General features: G+C 44.0%; 1 protein-coding gene across 1 annotated transcript in view; it reads left to right on the forward strand.

The window, feature by feature from the left end:
* tfpi2 (tissue factor pathway inhibitor 2) overlaps positions 1–16,556 on the forward strand; it is a 217,740-nt gene extending 201,184 nt beyond the window's left edge. Inside the window, exon 5 of the mRNA XM_070881080.1 lies at positions 13,485–16,556. Coding sequence (XP_070737181.1) covers positions 13,485–13,594 — 110 coding nt within the window. The 3' untranslated portion in view covers positions 13,595–16,556. The remainder of the gene's footprint in view (positions 1–13,484) is intronic.
* The last annotated feature ends 6,471 nt before the right edge of the window (positions 16,557–23,027 follow it).

Raw genomic sequence — 23,027 nt, forward strand, 5'->3', positions numbered from 1 at the left:
TGGATATATTCAAGAGGGAGTTAGATATGGCCCTTACGGCTAAAGGGATCAAGGGGTATGGAGAGAAAGAGGGAAAAGGTACTGAAGGAATGATCAGCCATGATCTTATTGAATGGTGGTGCAGGCTCGAAGGGCCGAATGACCTACTCCTGCACCTATTTTCTATGTTTCTATGTCTACAGGGCATTAATGATACCTGCCCTCCTATATGGCTCAGAGATGTAGACTATATGCAGCAGACATCTCAAAGCGCTGGAGAAGTAGCACCAGCGCTGCCTCCGCAAGATCCTGCAAAGCCACTGTGAGGATAGACGCTCCAACGTCAGTGTTCTTACTCAGGCCAACATCCCCAGCATCGAAGCACTGACCACACTCGAGCAGCTCCCTTGGGCGGGCCATATCATCTGCATGACCGACGCGAGACTCCCTAAGCAAGCGCTCTACTCGGACCTCCTACACGGCAAGTGAGCCCCAGGTGGGCAGAGGAAACGTTTCAAGGACACTCTCAAAGCCTCCTTGATAAAGTGCAACATCCCCACTGGCATCTGGGAATCCCTGGCCCTAGACCGCCCAAAGTGGAGGAAGAGCATCCGGGAGGGTGCTGAGCATCTCGAGTCTCGTGGCCGAGAGCATGCAGAAATCAAACGCAGACAGTGGCAGGAGCGTGTGGCAAACCAGGCTCTCTAGTCACTCTTTCCTTCAACCACTGTCAGCCCCACCTATTACAGAGACTGTAATTCCCGCATTGAACTGTACAGCCACCTAAGAACATTTTTAGAGTGAAAGCAAGTCTTCCTCGATTGCGAAGGACTGCCTATGATGATGATGAGTCGATGAAACAATGCAATTAAGAAGTTCTTACCAATCTGAGCACTATATACTTATTTAGTTATTAGTTGTCACTGGTTAATCAATTAGAAAGACCTATGACAGGAAAGAAGAAATGGTACAAGTGGGTTCATATTAATCAGTTAAAACCTTTAAAAGCCAAAAGAGTGTCAGGTGATCCAAGAAACATGCTGAGTAATCAAGAGGGCAGATTAATCATGTTGCCTTTGTTATAGATGGAGCAACTTTACATGCTGCAGTACTGCTTCTTTCCAACCTACCCAATTACCTAATGAGTCAGCAATTGTGATGCCCAGCCCTCCATCTGGAGTTACGCTACAGGAAATACTGGGTGTGCTCACTACTGAACCGCATCTCAATTTATCATGCTCTCTCTCCTCTGAGTTCACTAGCCTCCTATCCTCCCTTAATCTCTCCCTCCATGTGTAAACTTCCTAACCCATATTCACATCTCTCGTGGCCTCGCTTCTCGCATTGTGTCAATCACAGATAAGGCCATCTCTGACCACTTCCTCATATCGCTCAAAACCCACATCCCCAACCCTACCTCCTTCTGTGACCGCCACTGGAAAAAGCTCTCTCTCAACTCTCTTACAACTGCATTTATCAGCTCCCATCTGTCCAGCCTTTGGCCCTCCATTCACCACGACATTTCTGCAGCTACCGATCTGCTCAATCACAACCTCACCACCACCTTTGATGCCCTAGTCCCTGTTAAAACAATTACTCTCTCTCACCCTGGTCGTTCCCCCAGTACAGCCATTATCTTCGCTTCCTTAAGTCCAAGGGATGCATATTTGAAGAGATATAGCATACAACTGGTTTATGCCATTCACAGCCAGATCAGGCTGGACCTATTGGGTCCTGCTGCCGTCTACCAAAATCACTCCCTATCCCAGAATAATTCTGAAATGTAAAGATAAACCTCGGCTTCTATACTCCACTGCTAACCCATCTTTTTAAACCCCTCTCCCCGGTCTCTACCCTCACCTCCGACAATAAGTGTGAGGAGCTCATGGACTTCTTTGTCTTTAAGATTGAGACCATCCGTTCGGCTGCCACTGCCTCGTCCCTTCCTTCCCCTAGCCCGCTAGGCCAAACTTCCTCTAATGAATCCCCTGCCCTAGCCCTGACCTCACATCTTTCTCCAGTTTCTCTCCGATCTCCCTTCATGACCTTTCCGAGCTCATCCTGTCCATGAGACCCACTTCCTGCTCCCATGACTGTATTCCCACCATACTGCTGACTATCCAACTTCTTTTTCTGGCTCCCATGTTATCTGACATTAGGGCGGAAATTCCGGCCTGGGTGTCTACGGACCCGGGAAGGCATCATATAAGCCGATTTTCAATGCACAATGCGCATGCGCTGAAAACCGGCTTTGCCGATCTGTCAAGCTGGTACTTGACAGATCTTTCATATCTCGGCAGCAAGGACATTTACAAGGGCAAGATTGTGGTATTTACCCATATGTTGCACAGCAAATGTCCTCAAAACTCTTGCGCCTATTAAAAGCAGGTGCATAGCCTACTTTTACAGGCGCAAGAGTTTTAAAACACACTTAAAACATAAAAAACAAAATTTACAAAACACATTTTATATTTAAAAACCCTGCCCACTACATTAAATTTATTTTAAGGCATAATTTAAAAAACTGTTTTAAAAAATCAGAAAAAGATATATTTTTAATAATACATAAATAACTTTAATTTAAATTAATGTTAAATATGTAGTGTATTTTTTCTATTTTTTACTAATGTTTTGGGTATTTGGGGGCTGTTTCTCATTCATAATAATGGGAAATCCAACTTACGAAGTTCCCATTATTATGAATGAGAACATACTATACCTGATTGGCTGCCCAGAGCCATGTGACTGCAGCTCGTCCCGATGTGCATTCGCTGCGACGCGCAGTCAGAGGAGGCCTCAGGACCGGGAAATCGTGTGGGCGCAGCAGCTTCAGGTAAGTCCGCATTTTAAAAACGTTTTTTACCAGATCGCCCGCGGGAAGTAGCAAACCGGGATTTCTGGGCCAATGTTAACGGTTCTCTCTCCTCAGGTACTGTCCCACTCTCCCTCAAAGCTGTCGTCTTCACCCATCTCCTCAAAAAAACAACCCTCGACCCCTCTGTCCTTGCAAACTACTGCCCCATCTCCAACCTCCCTTTCTTCTCCAAAGTCCTTGAAAGTGTTGTCACCTCCCAGATCCGTGCCCATCTTTCCCGCAATTACATTTTTGAATCCTCCAATCCAGTTTCCGCGCCTGTCACAGTACCGAAACGGTTCTTATCAAAGTCACAACTGACATAATTTGTGACTGTAACAAAAGTAAACTATCCCTCCTCGTCCTTCTTGACTTGTCTGCAGCTTTGACACAGTTGACCACTCTATCCTTCACCAACGCCTCTCCACTGTTGTGCAGCTGGGTAGGACTGCACTTGCCTGGTTCCATTCTTATCTATATAATCATAGCCAGAGAATCACCTGCAATAGCTTCTCTTCCCGCATCGTTACCTTTGATATCCCCCAAGGATCTATCACTGGTCCCCTCCTATTTCTCATCTACATGTTGCCCCTGCAGGAAATCATCCAGAAACACAGCATCAGTTTCCACATGTACGCTGGTGACACCCAGCTCTACCTCACTACCACTTCTCTCGACCCCTCCACGATGTCTAAATTATCAGACTGCTTGTCCAACATCCAGTTCTGGATAATCAGAAATTTTCTCCAAATGAATATCGGGATGACCGAAGCCATTTTTTTCAGTTCCCACCACAAACTCCTTTCCCTAGCCACTGACGTCATCTCTCTCCCTAACTTCTGTCTGAGGCTGAATCAGACTTTTTGCAACCTTGGTGTCATATTAGATCATGAAATGAGCTTTCGACCGCAAATCCACAGCATAACTAAGACCACCTATTTCCACCTCTGTAACATCGCCCGTATCTGCCCTTGTCTCAGCTCATCCGCTGCTGAAACCCTCATCCATGCCTTTGTTACCTCTAGACTTCACTATTACAACGCATTTATGGCTGGCCTCCCCCATTCTATCATAAAGAGTTCTTAACCTGTGGAATTCCCTACCGCAGAGAGTTGTTGATGCCAGTTCATTGGATATATTCAAGAGGGAGTTAGATAAGGCCCTTACAGCTAAAGGGATCAAGGGGTATGGAGAGAAAGCAGGAAAGGAATACTGAGGTGAATGATCAGCCATGATCTTATTGAATGGAGGTGCAAGCTCGAAGGGCCGAATGGCCTACTCCTGCACCTATTTTCTATGTTTCTATATGTAAAATAGAGATGATCCAAAACTCGGCTGCCCGTGTCATAACTCACACCAAGTCCTGCTCACCCATCACCCCTGTGCTCGCTGACCTACATTGGCTTCCAGTTAAGCAACACCTCGATTTCAAAATTCTCATCCTTGTTTTCAAATCCCTCCATTGCTTCGCCCCTCCCTATCTCTGTAATCTCCTCCAGCCCCACACCCCCAGAGATGTCTGTGCTCCTCTAATTCTGCCCTCTTGAGCATCCCTGATTATAATCGCACAACCATTGTTGGCCATGCCTTCTGTTACCTAGGCCCCAAGCTCTGGAACTCCATCCCTAAACCTTTCCTCCTCTTTATCTCTCTTTCCTCCTTCAAGACACTCCATAAAACATACCTCTTCAACCAAGCTTTTGGTCACCTGCACTAATTTCTACTTATGCAGCTCGGTGTCAACTTTTTAAAAATCTCAAAATACTCCCGTGAAGCACCTTGGTACGTTTCACTACATTAAAGGTGTTATATTAATACAAGTTGTTGTTGTTGTCCAAATGAAGCTGCATAATGCTCGATCCTCAGGCCATCATTCACCAATGCCTGGGAAAGGATACAGTCCACCAGAAATACAACAGTGTCATCAGTATTATATTGAACAGATGCTGCAATGAAACAGATAATCTCCAGGATGTTGATCCTGGTAATTAACAATTGGATGGATTTCTACCATTGCAAAGGTGTTGCTATGCCATATGCTTATGTTGAGAATCATCTTAACATGTTAAGCATTCTCAGGTTTAATATCAGGTCGATGCATCAGAGATACTACCTCCATCCTTTCATTAATAGATGCGCCTATTTGTACTAACTGAAATGCAGCCGTTTCTCTGATTGGATCTCCAGACCTATTGCTGATTGGTCCCCTTGGAGGATAAGCCACACCCTGCAGTTCCTCTGGAATGTGTAACTGGAACCGCTCAGCCCAAGTTCTGAGTGAATTTCCAAGTTGTAATTCGATCCATTTTGACTTCAGAAGCCACAGAGGATAGATCTCCCCAAAAGCCACCAAGTTCCAGCCGAAGTCCCTTACCCCAGCACAAGTGCATCCCTTCACCAGCTAAAGATCTTTACCCCAGCTTAACTGCTTCCCTCCCCCAGCTGAAGTCCATTACCCCAGTGTAAGTGCAGCCCTCCGCCAGATGAAGACCCTTACCCAAACCCAAGATTTTATACCCCCTCATAGATGGGGCATTGTGCACAGATGGTTAACATGTTTATTGGGTATGAAGTGAATAGTGACAGTGTCATGACTTCTGGATTTCATCCACCCCAACGATGTCCATTGTAACACATGCACCGAGCTTGCATGCACCGGGGACAAGAAGAACATGATCCGTCTTCTCTGAGTTCACTCTCTCACCTCTGATCCCACCCCACCTGTGTCTCTCTCTCTCCCCCCCTCCCCCCTCCCAGGCTGTCTCACTCGGCCCTCCCCCTTCCCTCCCCGCAGGCTCTCTCTCTCCCATCCAGGCTCTCGCCCCCCCCCAAGCTCCGTCTCTCTCTTCGCCCACCCACCCCCCCTCCCAGCTCTCTCTTTCTCTCCCCCCCCCCCCAGCTCTCTCTCTCTGCCCCAAGCACTCTCTGTGCACCCCCCCTCCCTATGCGAAGTTTAGGGCTCAGGGGCTCGGGGCTATGGGAGGCTCGGGGGTCAGGGAAGTTCGGGCTCGGGGAGGCTCGGGGCCTGCTCGGGGCTGTGGGAGGCTCGGGGGTCAGGGAAGTTTGGGCTGCGGGAGGCTGGGGGCCCGCTCGGGGCTGCGGGAGGCTGGGGGCCCGCTCTGGGCTCCGCGCTGTGGGAAGCTCGGTGGATGCGTTCGGCTGCTCAGTGGAGGCAATGTGGTGTTGGACGCATGCGCAGGAAAGGGTTAGTGGGAATTGTGCTGGAGGGGGTGGGGGAGTCGATAATATTTGTCCTAACTCTCGCTTCTGCGCATGTGTCGAGACACGCATGCACAGAAGGAAGACTTAGTACAAACTGCTCGCAACCTTGATGTCATATTAGATCATGAAATGAGTTTTTGACCGCATATCCGCAGCATAACTAAGACCACCTATTTCCACCTCAGCAACATCGGCCATCTCCACCCTTGCTGCAGCTCATCTGCTGCTGAAATCCTCATCCATGCCTTTGTTACCTCTAGACTTCACTATTCCAATGCACTTATGGCTGGCCTCCCATATTCTACCACATGTAAACTAGAGGTGATCTAAAATTTGGCTGCCCGCGTTATAACTCACACCAAGTCCCGCTGACCCATCACCCCTGTGCTCGCTGACCTACATTGGCTTCCAGTTAAGCAATGCCTCAATTTCAAAATTCTCATCCTTGTTTTGAAATCCCTCCATCGCTTCGCCCCTCCCTATCTCTGTAATCTCCCTATTGGTGCCCCCTGGGGGTGCTAATGGGAGGGGAAAACAACTCACATTTTTCCATCCAAGAGTTTAGAACATTGGGGGATTTTAACCCCCCCTCTCCCGCCCCAAAGCAGGGTGGTTTTGGGGTGGGTGGGTGGCTAATTAAAATAACTGATTTTGTTGATCACGACCACAACCAGGCTCCAACTTCCAGGTTTAAAGGTGTGTTTGAGCGCCTGCGAGTAACCTACTTGCAGAGGTGAGGGCTTTAATTTGCGAAGTGATTATCTGCACGAACATTTTTGTGTCCTTCTGCGCATGCGCGCAATGGGTCCTGCCCCATTTTGCGTATGCACGCTCAATCCGACCACGGATGCATAGTACGATATATGGGGAAGCCAGAAGTGGGGGAGAACCACGTTGATGAGTCTGAGCTTGCTACTGGGGCTTTTGAGTATAGTCATTGATTTTTGAAAGACTTTTGCCCAGAATATCGCTGTGATTATCAACAAGAACATTCTCAACTTTTTGAGAGAGAAGAAATCGGAAGTGGGAGAGTGAGAGTCAGAGAGCGAGAGTGGGACAGAGAGACAGACTTGTGAGAGAGTCAAAGAAAGAGAGAGTGGGGCAGAGAGACGGGGAGAGCGAGTGGGTCAGAGAGAGAGACTGGGAGAGACTGGGAGACAGAGAGGCAGAGAGAGAGTGGGGAGAGTCAGAGAGAGTGGGGCAGAGAGAGCGGGGCAGAGAGAGAGCCAGGGCAAGAGAGAGTGAGAGAGTGGGGCAGAGAGAGTGAGAGAGTGGGGCAGAGAGAGAGTGGGGCAGAGAGAGAGTGGGGCAGAGAGAGAAAGCGGCAGAGTGAGGAAGACAGAGAGGGGATGGGGCGAGGGGATCGGGAACTCAAGGAGAGGTCAGGAACTCATGAGGGGCTGGGGATAAAGAGCACAGAGAGCACATTTGGGGATGGCAGAAGAACATGATCCAGGTCTAAAGGGGAGTGTTGGAAATGTGATCCAGATGGTGAAACAGATCATCTTCTTCCAATCCCACCCCCTTTACACCACATCACATTCTCCCTCTCCTCCTCCTACACCGGTTTGATTTCTAGGAAAGATTGGTGCATATGTGGCAAGTGATATCTTTGGACTGGACAAAAGCTAGAAGTCACGACACTGTCACTATTCATTTCATACCCAATAAATCTGTCAACAATCCATGACCGATACACAATGCTCCATCTATCGCGGGTTTGGAGTGCGTGGGAAGGTCAGGAACTTGTTAGAGGGAGAAAGTCATGAATCCATAGGAGAGGAACTTGGGCAGGGGGAGAAGGTCAGGAACTCGGGTGGGAGAGAGGTCAGGAACTTGGGCTGGGGGGAGGAGCTCAGGAACTTGGGGGTGGGGGAAGGAACTTCTTTGGGGGGTGGGAGAAGGACTTAACCCATGAGAATAGGTCTTAATAAAGGATATTAGAAAAGCTAAGAAAGAGCATGAAAAAGTCTTGGCAAGTAAAATTTAAAAAAAACCAAATATGTTTTATAAATATATTAAGAGCAAGAGGATAACTAAAGAAAGGGTAGGGCCTATTAGAGACCATAAGGGTAATCTGTGTGTGGAAACGGGAGATGTGGGTATGATTCTTAATGAATACGTCTGTTTTCACAAAGGAGGAGCGATGCAAATACTGCTATCACAGAGGAGCAGTGCGCAATATTAGATGAAATAAACATAGCGAGAGAGGAGGTATTAAGGGGTTTAACAGGTTTGAAAGTGGATAAGTCTCCAGGCCCGGATGAAATGTATCCCAGGCTGTTAAGCGAACCAAAAGAGGAAATAGCAGAACAGAGGACAGGAGGACTACTGATGTGGTACCTTTGTTTAAGAAGGGAGAAAGGGATAGACTGAGTAATTACAGGCCTGTCAGCCTAACCTCATTATTGGGAAAATTATTGGAAAAAATTCTCAAGGACAGGATAAATCTTCATTTAGAAAGACACCGATTAACCAAGTCAGCATGGATTTGTTAAGGGAAGGTCATGTCTGACTAATTTGATTGAATTTTTTGAGGAGGTAACAAGGAGAGTCAATGAAGATAGTGCATTTGATGTAGTGTATATGGATTTCAGTGAGGCTTTTGATAAAGTCCCACGTGGCAGACTGGTCATGTAAGTTAAAGCCCATGGGATCCAGGGCAAAGTGGCAAGTTGGATCCAAAATTGGCTCAAAGGCAGGAAGCAGAGGGTAATGGTTGATGGATGTTTCCAGTGGGATTCTGCAGGGCTCAGTACTAGGTTCCTTGCTTTTTGTGGTATACATCAATGATCTAGACTTGAATATAGGCGGTATGATTAAGAAGTTTGCAGATGATAATAAAATTGGCTGTGTGGTTGATAATGAAGAAGAAAGCTACAGACTGCAGGAAGATATCAATGAACTGGTCAGGTGGGCAGAACAGTGGCAAATGGAATTTAATCCGGAGAAATGTGTGGTAATGCATTTGGGGAGGGCTAACAAGGCAAGGGAATACACTTTAAATGGTAGGACATTGAGAAGTATAGAGGAACAAAGGGACCTTGGAGTGCATGTCCACAGATCCGTGAAGGTAGCAGGCCAGGTAGATAAGGTGGTTAAGAAGGCATATGGAATGCTTGCATTTATTTGCCGAAGGATGGAATACAAGAGCAGGGGAATTATGTTTGAACTGTATAAAACACTGGTTAGGCCATAGCTAGAGTACTGTGTGCAGTTCTGGTCACCGCATTACAGGAAAGATGTGATTGCACTAGAGAGGGTACAGAGCAGATTTATGAGAATGTTGCCAGGAGTGGAGACTCTTAGCTATGAGGACAGATTGGATAGGCTGAATTTATTTTTTTTGGAACAGATTAGCTGAGAGTGTCCTCATTGAGGTGTTTAAAATTATGAGGGGCTAGATATAATGGATAGAAAGGGCCTATTTCCATTAGCTAGAGCTGGAAAGTGGGATTAGGCTGAATAGCTGGCATGGACATGGTGGGCTGAAATGGCCTCCTTCTGTGCTGTAAATTTCTATGATTCTATTGTTAGCGTTAGTGTTTTCTTAGAAGAATCACTCAACACTCAGAGTCGGTTCCAATGCTGATGCAGCTTTTATTACGCTCAGCGGGGAGGAAAAACCCAGGACCGTATCCAGGTTTCTCTCCTCCGAACAAAGGGTTACATGCACCTTTATATGTTTCACAACAGTTACAAAACAGTTTACTACAGCTACACAGCCCATCACGGCTGGACACAAGCCAATCACAACGATTATAGATTACATATAGGTTCTTTTAACCCAATAGAATTCCCCTAGTATCCAGGGAACCATATGTTCGGTTATTGTCAGCTTGGGCTGATCGATGACTTTATAGGTTCTCTCCCTAGTTCTTTCATCTGGGAGAAATAATTGGTTTATAACCTTGTTTACAGGAGATGGTTTCCCTCTTTCTTCCTGGGGAATTAATTGGTTTATGACCTTGTTCACAGGAGATGGTTTCCTTCTTATCTCTGTCTTCCCGCATCCCAGGCATTCCTACAGTGGGCCTCACAGGGTTATTGCTTGGTCATTGAACGTTCAACAGTTCACAGCTTGACTACCTGATTTCCCATCATGCCTGGGCAGCCATTTTATGTGTGTGTCCATTTTAAGCTTATGTGAGTTTTGATATATCTAGCAGGTGCCTAATGCCTAGTATTCTGGTATATTCTAAAGGTGCCTACCTTCTACAACACTATGATTAATCCATGAGAGTGAGCCTTGTCTGTTCCAAGTGAGCTCTGTTCTGTCTGGAGTCAGCAGTCAGAATGGCTTGAATTACACTTTGCAAAGATAAACTTCTGGGTGGGTCCAATTAGAGCTTTAGGTGTTGCAAATTAACGCATTGAGAAACTGGAGCTAAAGTAAGTAATTGGAGATGAGAGATCATGTGATGAAATCTCCCAGTATACATTCAGCCAGAGTTGCCCTAATTAATACAGAGGTCATTTCACCTTTAATCCTTTCCATAAGAGTATATATTTTTTAAGAAAGCTGATTACTGAATGATTAGTGCATATTACATGTCTTGAAAATTGACAATGTTATGCAATGTGAAGCTTTTGTTTTACCTTTAGGGGTCTGCAGAATCTTTAGAAGCAGGCAAACATTCTACCCATTTGGTAAAAAGGCCCATGATCACAAGAATATACTTACTCCCTTTTGCAGATTTGGTCACAGGTTCAATCCAGCCCAGGAATTTCTGTCATGTAAAAGGGTGACAAACAGTTGGATGGTCAACATTTACAAGCTACCAGACACCTTTGAATGTGGGTCTCCATGTTTTGGCACATGTAGGGCCAATATGCAGTTCATTTTGATCTTTGATAAATGTCTTTGGCCTCTCCATGTGCTCTGCTCTTAGTGGGAATAATGTATGTTATTCCCCTATGGTACAAGGGAACTACTTATGTACTTGCCCCATCTTCCTTTGGAGCATAAACTAGGAAGTGGTTTTGTATCTGGACCCTGTCTTTTATTTGTTACATTTTTATAATTTTCAATTGACTTCTAGATCCTCTACAGTAATAGGGCATAACTCAGGATCTTGATTCTAGAAGTATATTTTACCTACAGTTTTGTCCCCTTTCTGCATTTCAACTAATTTCCCATCAGATGCATCCAGACCTAAGAAAACAATAGAGATCTCTGGGATGTATCTTTCCCTCTAACAAGTTGTCACTTTCACTTCCACAACTATGTTCAACCTCAAGTCTCATTTGATTCCTCTTAAAGCACCCATTTTAGTTAGTTCTTTAGTGTCATAGTACCCTTCTTTGTCAAACCTGGGAGCCTTTGAGTGACCTTGAACATTTCTGCAATAATCCTTCTTTTAACCTGTCAACTTTCAATGTTATCTCTGGATTCTTAATTACTTTCCCTTTTGTTGTTTTCATCTCCTTAATTTTTCAGTAGGACATGAGTTCTATTGAAAAATCAAGCATAATTATACGCATAATTAAAATCCGCACAAATCACTTTGTGAGTCACAGCTTGGATCACCATCAGAATCCTGGCGATATCTGCATATATCCCCAGGATGACTTTTTGTCCATGGACATAATCCCAGAAATGTTTAATGGCCCAAAAAACAGTAAACAAGGTCATCTCAGATTCTTGAGGTATTTTTGCTCCACTTAACTCAGGTAATTGGTAGTATAAGCAATTACCTAATAGTTTTTGTTGCATTTTCAGTACAAAACTATGCTGATACTCTTTGTGATGCAAACTGTCTCAACATAGGTTTCCCTTATGGGGTCATGATATGCCAAACAAGGAGCACTGCTAAGATTTCTTTTTAACTCTTTTCCAGGCATTGACCTGCTCTAATAAAAACAGAACATTCTGGAAATACTCAGCAGATCAGGCAGCATCTGTAGAGAGAAAAATGGAGTTACCGTTTCAGGTCAAAGACCTTTCATCAGAACTGGAAAAATGTTGAGATGTAACAGGTTTTAAGCAAGTACAGAGGCAGGGAAAGGGGTGAAGAGGGAGAGGAGAACAAAAGGTCTGAGATAGGGTGGAAGACAGGAGAGATTAACTGACAAAAGGGATGATGATGCAAGGCGAAAGGGGAAGGAAATGGACAAATCAAGAAACAAAAGATGGGTGTAGAGAGGCTGTAAATGGGAATGCTCACTGCCCGAGATCCAAGGTACACCTGTATGAACAAAAAGCAAAATTACTGCAGATGCTGGAAATCTGAAATAAAAATAGAAATAGCTGGACACACTCAGCAAGCCGGGCAGCACCTGTTGCAAAAGCACAAGACAGTTGATGATTCGGGTATGGGACCCTTCCTCAGAACCCAAAACATTAGCTGACTTGTGTTCTCTTCACAGATGCCTTCTGACCTGTTGAGTGTCTCCAGCATTTTCTTTTTTGGTTTGCATCTTGCTTTAGTAGTTTAATGAAGGATTGAGTGAAATGACAGAAATAATTGCATAAACCCAGAAAACTCCTCAGTTCTTTCATGTTGGTAGGTACCTCTAAATTCTGTATACCCTGAACATGGTTGTGCTGCCGCAGAAATCCACACTGCCCAATGGTGTACCCTTCGTGCTTCACTTGTGCACGATGCCACTGTTCTTTGATCATGACTCCCTTTACACAGCAAACCCTAGTTGACCAGTAGGTGCTTCAGTTCTGCAATATGATCCACTCAGGTCTGGCTACCTATCAGAACGTCAATACTATTGGAGGCTCGTGTGGAGCATAAACGGCGGCATGGACTGGTTGGGCGAATGGCCTGTTTCTGTGCCGTATATCCTATGTAATAAGTTAAGTAGAAAATAACTGATAGTTGTGACTGCTGTAATAAATGAAGTAGTCTTGCATGTTTTTTTAAAATTCTTTCTGTTATATTTATGTTTTTGTCTTATAACACTCCTGTGAAGCGCCTTGGGATGTTTTACCAAGTTAAAGGTGCTATATAAATACAAGTTGTTGTTGTTGCTTCTAACTGCCCACTGAAACTATCTTGCCTGACGATCGTGTTCAGAAGGCTTCATAGGAAGATGCTAATTTGAACAATCCAGGCTGAGAAGAACTTTATGGGAAATGGTTGGAACCAAACAAATTTAAATAACTTTAATAAAAAAATGAACTGGCAATCAAATACCTATATACCAAATCCTGCAAGACGTTTGCATTTTTATTCTCTGGCTTGGTTCCTTCCTTCAATACCTGTTTGAAGTAAAATGACTAAAATTTATAGCATTTACATCAAAGTAAGCAAGGACATGTTTTTTTGTGAATTAAGCTGTTTTTTTAAACATTATATACCATGAGAGATTTTTGAAAATTCAATTCAATGTTAAACAAAAACACTTTCATTTTTGTCTCAGAATTTTTATATTACTATATAGAGCATTGCAATATATATCTTTTCTTTTTTGGCAGGTGACAAAAAAGTAGTGAAAAACAAGAAAGTTCCTGCTGCTCCAGCGAACAAGATAATTAAAAAAAATCGAAGAATTAAGTTTTTAAAAAATCCAAAGATTATAAATTGAATGTTGATCATTCTTGACAAGAGGTTCCAGGTCTAGAGTTCCTACAATTTTCTTAAAACTTGATTAAAAATCTAGACTGAAGCCAACTTTTTCTCCATGTTTCTTGAACATGAAAAGAGGGAATGTAATCTATATCTAAGCCTCCGAGAGTAGACGTCCTTTCAGATTATGCTTCTGTTACATTTATATGGGTTTCATTAATTTAGCTTAAGAAATGTCAAAAAGGAACAGGCAATTTTACAATGTTCTTGAATTATATGGTTTGTGGAAGGATTTCATAGAATCAGAAGTTTATGCACAAAAGGAGGCCATTTGGTTCATTGTGTCTGCGCAAGTCGAAAAAGAGATATCCAGCCTAATCTCACATTCCAGCTCTTGGTCTGTAGCCTTGCAGGTTACGGCACTTCAAGTGAATCTTGAGGCCATGCAGGGAAATTTAAAAAGTTGGGGGGAAAAGCCTCTTAGGTACCTGTAAAGTACCTCATAATGGTGTCAATTGGGTCGCCCACCGCCTGTGAGACAAGCGCATGGGTGCGAATTGACAGCAGATTCCTGACCCGCTGTCAAAAAAAACAACTTTCTCTCCGACCCGCCACCGATTGCATCCACTACCTCCACAGAAAATTCAGCCCAATGCATTTATTTATAGCTAAGTACAAGTATGGAACATAATAGTTTACCAAATATTAATAGCACATTATAAACATAAATATGTAACTATTAAGAAAAGTTAGCAATAGGTCAATTATCTTTGATAAACACTTCTGATGAAATAATCAAAAACTTTGAGTAGTTTTGTCTTCTCATACCACTATTGATACCAGCATATCGTTCAAGTAGAGAATTCAAAGTGGGACTTCCAGCTGACCTCACTTGAAATCACACGAACTACACAATGGAAACAAGTTTTTGTTTTTATCCATTCAATTCCTTTGAAATCATACTTTAGCCAAATTAAAGGCTGATTCTGTAATTAGGCACTTCCTGTTGGGAACGGTGTTCGCAGAGAGCCCAAATCGAGCAATCGTGAGAAACACCGCCTATGATTCTTCAGGCTGCAGGCCTGTGATGTCTTGATCTTTGTTCCCTCTGAGCATTGCTCTTCACTGGGAATACCCAGTCACAGAATCAGTCCTTAATTATACTTACATTCATCAATACAATGTAACAAACACAAATATATAAATACATGCATTTATATAAGTCACAGCTTTTCAAACTTGTGTTCCACTAAAAATATCCAAACAGTGGATAGTCAAGGGGCTATAGTGGGGGGAGGTACTCAGTAAGATAATGGGACTAAAAGCAGATAAATTCCCTGGACCTGATGGCTTGCATCCTAGGTCTTAAGAGAACTAGTGGCAGGGATAGTGGATGCATTGGTTGTAACATACCAAAATTCCCTGGGTTCTGGAGAGGTTCCAGCAGATTGGAAAACTGCAAACGTAACGGCCTTATTTAAAAAAGGAGGCAGACAAAAAGCAGGAAACTATAGACAGTTAGACGAACATCTATGGTTGAGAAAATGTTGGAGTCTATTATTAAGGAAGCAGTCGCAGGACATTTGGAAAAACATAATTCAGTCAGGCAGAATCAGCATGGATTTATGAAGGGGAAGTCATGTTTGAGAAATTCACTGGAATTTTTTGTGGATGTAACAAACAGGGTGGATAAAGGGGAACCAGTGGATGTGGTGTATTTGGACTTCTAGAAGGCATTTGACAAGGTGCCACATAAAAGGTTACTGCACAAGATAAAAGTTCATGGGGTAGGGGTAATATATTAGCATGGATAGTGGATTGGCTAACTAACAGAAAACAAAAAATCAGGATAAATGGTTCATTCTCAGGATGGCAATCGTTAATTAGTGGGGTGCTGCAGGGAATAATGTTGGGACCCCAACTATTTACAATCTATATTAATGACTTGGATGAAGGGACTGAGTGTAACATAGCCAAGTTTGCTGACGATACAAAGATGGGAGGAAAAGCAATGTGTGAGGAGGACACAAAAGGACATAGACAGGCTAAGTGAGTGGGCAAAAATTTAGCAGATGGAGTATAAGGTTGGAAATTGTGAGGTTATGCCCTTTGGCAGAAAAAATCGAAGAGCAAGTTATTATTATGATGGAGAAAAATTGCAAAGTGCTGCAGTACAGCAGGACTTGGGGGTCCTGGTGTATGAAACACAAAAGGTTAGTATGCAAGTACAGCAAGTGATCAGGAAGGCCAATGGAATCTTGGCCATTATTGCAAAGGGGATGGAGTATAAAAGCAGGGAAGTCTTGCTACAGTTATACAGGGTATTGGTGAGGCCACACCTGGAATACTGCGTGCAGTTTTGGTTTCCATATTTACGAAAGGATATATTTGCTTTGGAGGCAGTTCGGAGGCCTACTCCTGCTCCTATTTTTTATGTTCTTATGTTCCAGTCTCTAGGAGTCCAAAATGGGATTTCTTGCACTCAGTGAGGCCACCTGAATTCAGTCCATGTGAACTAGATTTCTGCTCTTGCCTTTATGTACGTATGAATGTATCGCTATTTGTACAAAACATTTGAAAGTCACTGATCTAAGTGGAACTCAACAGGATTCGCACAAAACAATCAGCAGGAATATAACCTTTGTATCTGCGAAGCTTCAGACACCTGCAACAATTTCCATCAAACACTCAATCCATTATTGAACTTGAGAAGAGAATGTGTTGCATTTCATTAACAAGGAAGTTAAGCAATTTAAAGCATGCAACTCCATTTCTAATGCATTTTGACTTTGTTGTACATATAATAAAGTAGAGATATATATCTAATCGTTTGTAATAATTTTGTCTTCCCATTGGTATGTGTTTATTTTGAAGTTGAATAAAAAGCACTGCAGAATATAATGATTTAATATGTGGTTGCCTCACCAACCTCACTCAGTAAGAAACTATCTGAATAAATCAGCGCAGTTATCACTCCTCGACACAGTTGTGTCTTAATTGAGAGATCTGTGGCAGTACATGTGACAGATATTCTGGCACTTATCCTCATTGACTTTCAATTATCTCTCTCCATGTGATGTGATCCTGGAGAATTCTAACTATTTACCCAGTCTTTTAAACCTTTCATGACTAAAGTAGCTAAGGCTGTTACAGCAAACATTGACTGGCTATCTTTGTGTTTTTTTCAATTATCTGATTTCGATACCATTATTTTGATATGCTAAAGATTTTGTTTCCTTGCCAATATATCATTTTTGAATTTAAGAATTACAGAAGTGGTATTTACATTTTGTTACTCAACAATGAAACCTTTTGAAAACAAAAACTTCTTAGGAGACTATGAATTTAGCTTTCACAGGATTATAATGCACTGTAATAAATGCTGAATCTCCCAAAATAATAATAAACAAAAAAATAATGGTTCCTTTTGAATACACTGGGAATTGGAATTTACCATGTTCGTGAAATGTACAGAGACCCTTATAATAATTCTCTGATGAGAGAACCAATTCTCCCCTTGCTGGCTCCACCTTATATAAACTCCATTTCAGCCAGAACGCCACCTCATACCAAGTCACCTATTAGCCATGTTCTCGTTAATCATAGAATCATAGATGTTTACACCATAGAAGGAGGCCTTTTGGCCCATCATGTCTGTGACGGCCTAATCCGACTTTTCAACTCTTGGTCCATAGCCTTGCAGGTTACGGCACTTCAAGTGCATATCCAAATACTTGTTAAATGTGTTGAGGTTTCTGCCTCTACCACACTTTCAGGCAGTGTGTTCCATCTCCTCGGTGAAAATAGTTCCCCTCAAATCCCCTCTAATACTTCTATCAATTACTTTAAATCTATGCCCCCTGGTTATTAACTTCTCTGCTAAGGGAAACAGATCCTTCCTATCTGCTCTATTTAGGCCCCTCATAATTTTATACACCTCAATTAAATCTCCCCTCAGCCTCCTTTGTTCCAAAGAAAATAACCCCAGGCTATCCAATATTTCCTCATGGATAAATTCTTCAGACCTGGCAACTTCCATGTAGAACTCCTCTGTACCTTCTCTAGTGCAATCACATCTTTGCAGTAATGTGGTAATGTGATGCCCAGAACTATACTCTGGCTATGATTAGAGGCAGCACGAGCCAGCCCACACTGCGATATATGTGCACACTAGGTCCGTGCAGCAGAGCTGGTCTCCAGTCGTCTTGGTTAATCCTTGCCACTGGAACAAGACCCAGCTCTGTCAAGCCCATGTGATGGCTGCTGTACAACGGCCACCACATGTTAAAAAAATCCATGCACAGGCATCTTCCACCCTTCAACATGTAGGTCAGGACCTGGAATGTCAGGTCCTTCATTGAAACACCAATGAACTCATCTCTTTTTGGTGTGGAAGCAAGTCATCCTCAAGATATGGGACCATCTAAGAAGTAAGAAGCTATGGCCTAACTGGTGTTTTATACAGTTCTAGCATAACCTCTCTGCTCTTATATTCAATACTTCGGCCAATAAAGTAAAATATTCCATATGTCATCTTAACCACCTTATCAACCTGGCCTGATACCTTCAGGTATCTGTGGACATGCATTCCAAGGTCCGTCTGTTCCTCTACACTTCTCAGTATGCCACCATTTATTGAGTATTCCCTCACCTTTTTAGCCCTCTCCAAATGCATTACCTCACATTTCTCCGGGTTGAATTTTTCTTCCCCCCTGACCTGTCCATTGATATCTTCCTTCAGTCTACAGCTTTCTTCCTCATTATTAACCACATGGACAATTTTTGTATCATCTGCAAACTTCTTAATCGTGTCCCCTACAATTGAAGTCTAAATCATTGATATACATCACAAAAAGCAAGGGACCTAGTACTGAGCCCTGTAGAACGCCACCAGAAACAGCCTTCCAGTCACAAAAACACCTGTCGACCATGACCCTTTGCTTCCTGCCACTGAGCCAACTTTGGATCCAACTTGCTACTTTTTTTTGGATTTCATGTGTTATGTATGTAAACCTGTAAATACCATATCTAACCGCCAGAGGGCTCATCCCCTGGAGTCCCAAGGGATCCCACAATCCCTTGGGAGCACCTCTTTATGAGGAGGCCTCCCAGGCTGGAGAGGCACTCTTGAGATCTGTAATAAAGGACTACAGTCATACCTTACATTGAGCTTGCAGTATCTAGTCAGAATCTTTATTCAAGACATAACACCATGGGCTTTTAATTTTCTGACCAATCTGCCATGCGGGCCCTTATCAAAAGCTTTGTTAAAATCCAATTAGACTACAACAAATGCGTTACCTGCATCGACACGCCTTGCTAGCTTTTCAAAAAATTCACTCAAGTTAGTACACTACCAGCGGTGTGATTGCCTTTTTTCAGTTCAACCCATATGGCCTCATTTGATGATCCTTCTAGTATATCACCCTCCTCACAGATGTACTTGTTTCTTTAACCAATATTGCGAACCCCCCTTTTTATCCACATCTCTATCTCATGTGAAAACCCTGAAACCAAGAATGTTGAGCTACCATTCCTGCCTTTCATTAAGCCATGTTTCAGTAATAGCTATGATATCATACTTCCATATGTCTATCTGTGCCCTCATTCGGGGCTTGATGGGGAGGGGTCAATTGGCTTTGATTGCAGCATAGAGTGCTTGGCATTTGGAGCTTGGAGGGGGCGAGGTCGCCAATCGGAGCTTGAGCGGGGAGAGAAGTCATTACTGGAGGGGGGAAGATCAGGGCTGGGGGAGTGGAGAGAAGCCATCGCTGGAAGGCTTGGGTGGGGGCATTGAATCCGCCGTGACTGGTTGGATGGAGAGAGAGAGAGAGACCATTAGGGCTGGATGGGGTTGAGACGGAGGTGTGGGGTGGGGGGGGGGGCGGGGGGAAAGAGCTCTGCAATTATGGCTGGGGGAGAGAGAGTCCGAGAGGAGGCCAAAGGTTTCCTTGAAGGGCTAGTGGAGACTACTGCTCCTCCTGGCTCACAGGGCATGCTGAAAAAGGTGCTTACCTTGTGGAGCTGTCAGCTCCCACCTTGCTTTCACCGCTGGATTTCCTGACCCCTGGGAAACCTGTGCGGCAAATGCTACATTTAAATTGCAGTCCCAATTGCCTGATTTCAACATGTTAATCATGTTTACTGCCTCTCCACGGACAGACACTCGGACGCCACAAAACCTGCCATAAAAACCGCTGTGGGTGCATACATGTAAGCAGTCTCCTACCATCTGCAGCAGTAGTCTCACACACTGCTCAATGCATGAAGCCCGCAACAATCTCTACCAAACACGAGTCACGTCTCACATTCCTAGTTTCACATCTCCCCTTGCAGAAGACGGTGCTGGCCATTCTTGGCAGAGGCCTGGGGGAGCCCCTGGCCAGCAGTGGGCTGAAAGAATGTAAGATTCTCATATGTTACCCTCCTTCTCACATCCCACTTCTCCTCATCACACAATATCTTCTGATTTATAAGTTGCACATGGTATAAACATGCACCTCTTGCTTTAGTGCACCCCACCACCCCCTGCATTCAACATAACCCCACTCTTGTGCCTTTCTCCTTTCAGACACTCAAGAAATCCGGCCTGCCCAGTCAGTGGGTAACAAGAAAAGGGAGATGAGAGTAAAGAAGAAGATTCGACCTGAAACCCGAAATGAAATAATTCATGACAACTGTTTTGTTTCTGGAGTTTCAACTACTTATTTTATTCAGACTTTATACCTGTCTATAATTAATATTTACTTCATAAAATTTGTCAATTTTAAACCTTGAACTGATGGCTCATCTGGGAAAATGGCCATGTCCCAGGGTTGGCTGCATTTGTAGACTTTCAGCATATTTACTGTGACACTTTCCTTCATGTCCATATATGTGCTGTGCTGCTATTTTATCTTTGTGCTCTTCTTTATTTCAGGCAGATTTTTCTGAGCCTACAGTATGGCCCTCAGAGTCGTTGAGATAGAGTTCACTCTGTCTCTGCATTTTGCTTATTTGCTAGCTATTTTTCCCACCAAGAATATATTTGTGTTGCTTCACCACAGAGTTTACCAATAATTTACAGGTCTTGTTGTTAAACTGGCTATTTCTCACTGACATTCAGCACTTTTACCAAAATTGTATTTTCCACAGGTGGATCAACAAATTTCCTGACATTTTAAGGGCACAAAATTCCAATCGGCTTGCTCTGCCATCCTTCTACTGACAGAGTGTGTTGGATCATTTGTATAGCCGAAGTGGTCACTGCACCTGCAAGGGTCTTTTTGCAATGCCAGTCTTGATCCACCCTTGCACCAGACACTAGACACCACTCATCGCTCCGCCCCCGCCCACCCCACCCCCCACCCGCACCAGCCCCTGAGGCCTTTCTAGACCAAAAAATAAAATAATCTTCAGCAGATTGAATAAATAATAAAGAATTGAATAAACGCAGGATGTGTTTGAAATAAGATAATCAATCCCATTGCCTCTGGCTGGTAGCATTTTGGGACCTTTCCTAATACTTCAGTGGTAATAATGCCAGCTCTCAGTTGACACAGATCCCACTGAGGCCTTTGAAGGGTAGTGGACTGGGTGGAATTCAAAGGGAAGAGCAGGAACTTCTTAGATATGGGGGGGGAGGGGAGGATGGAATAATCAACACCCCTCCCGGAATTATACTTTTCTTGAGGATGCCAATGGAGTGGAATCCTCATGGATTAGGGCCTCCACCCCATTTTCTCATCCCCAACCAGAGATGTGCTCCACTATGCTTTGACCCAATTGGAATTTGGGGGTCTAAAAGATTAATATTACTTAAATAGCTAATGAGCCACTCACAGGATCATTACTGTGGGGGCTTAATGATTAATGTCTTTTTTTCATTGCCATTAATGAAATCAAATTCTCAGTTTCAGAGCTACAAATTTTCATTAGCGGTTCATTAATTTTGGAGAAAAGTATGCATTTCCTCATATTTCACGAAAAGATTATGGCTTTTTAACTAAGGCTTTGTATTATGTCTGTAATGTACCTATGAATGACTCCACGAGGCAATGTGTTGTGCTCAAACTGTAGTGACCTTCGTCTTTTATTCGTAACTCCAGAGTGAGGCAGCCGCATGGTGGCTCCCCTTTTATACAGCCCCTGCCACCAGAGCAGGAAACCCCCATCTCCACCAGTTGCACTCTCTAGTGGTGCCAGCATAGTATATACACAGTGTAAACCTTATTTATAGTACATCAGGTAAACAAGTCTCCATCTCATGCAGCTATACAGTGACTACACAGAGAGTATATCTATAGCCTGCATATATAACATCACTATCCCTAAGTCCTTTGTATCAATTACCTTTGCATTATGTGCACTGGCTTAGCTCTCCCCAGTGCCAATAGCCCTTGCACCTTGGCTGTGCTTTGGCTTGGCTCTCTCCCTGTTAACCCCCAAGTCCTTTTGCCACAACGTTGGGAAGTGGTTACCAGTTTGGATGGTTCGATGATGCAGTGGAGATTCCAGTGGGTTCTGGGTGTGATCCATGTGTGTGTCCATGGCTACATTGATCCATTCCCCCCTTCCCCCACAGCAAGATCATGCAGCTGGCCCATTATATTAACATACAGGATCAGATACAGTGCAAGTACAAAGAAAGGAAGAAAAACATTTTTTTTTACAGTTTGTATCGTGACACCTTGGTTCAGTGATACATTTGTTACATTTTACGGTTGTGCACCAAGATTGGGTAGATTGCGTTCATGGTTCAGTCATGGTCAGTACTGAGGTAGCAGTACAGGTATGCGAGGACGCTAGTTCCAGAGCAACCGGGCGGGGTCCTTGTCGTCTGATGGCGACACTGCACCCCCTGCTAGCGGGGTGGGCTTGGTTCACTCACCTTGCCAGGACTCAGGGCCTTTGCTGTTGCCTAGTGGTGGGCAGAGCCACAGATGTGTGTGGCCTCCCTGTCCTCCTTTGAGGGCTGCAGAACCTTCTGCCTGCTCTCTAACGGTGTTGGGAACCTGGCTGTTCCAAGTCCTGTTTGGGGATCTCGTTGGTTCTGACCTTTCGCTCCCGGACATGGCCGAGGTAGCGACTGGGTCTGGGGGCTGCGCTGTCTCTACCCGAGCAGTGGGCAATGCGGCCGACTGTGCGTATTGGCACCATTTTCATTTCAAGGTCCGTGGCAAATAGCGCCTTCGGGTGCCTGCAGCGTGGGATAGACCTGGGGCAGGGAATCAGGATCAGTGCCTTCACCCTCCTGAAGTCGCTGGCCTATAACTTAAAGGGACACCTGGGGCAGGTCATCAGGATCAGCACCTTTACCCTCCTGAATTCGCTTGCTTGCTACTTTTGGGGACACTCTATTCCCGACATCGTGCAACAACATTTTTAATCAGTTCGTTACATTGATTGCCATGCATACAATGACTCTTTAAGTTCAGTTGATTGCACGTCTCTGATACGTCCTTACTACACAA

This window comes from Pristiophorus japonicus, chromosome 5, assembly GCF_044704955.1.
Source record: "Pristiophorus japonicus isolate sPriJap1 chromosome 5, sPriJap1.hap1, whole genome shotgun sequence".
Taxonomy (NCBI): domain Eukaryota; kingdom Metazoa; phylum Chordata; class Chondrichthyes; family Pristiophoridae; genus Pristiophorus; species Pristiophorus japonicus.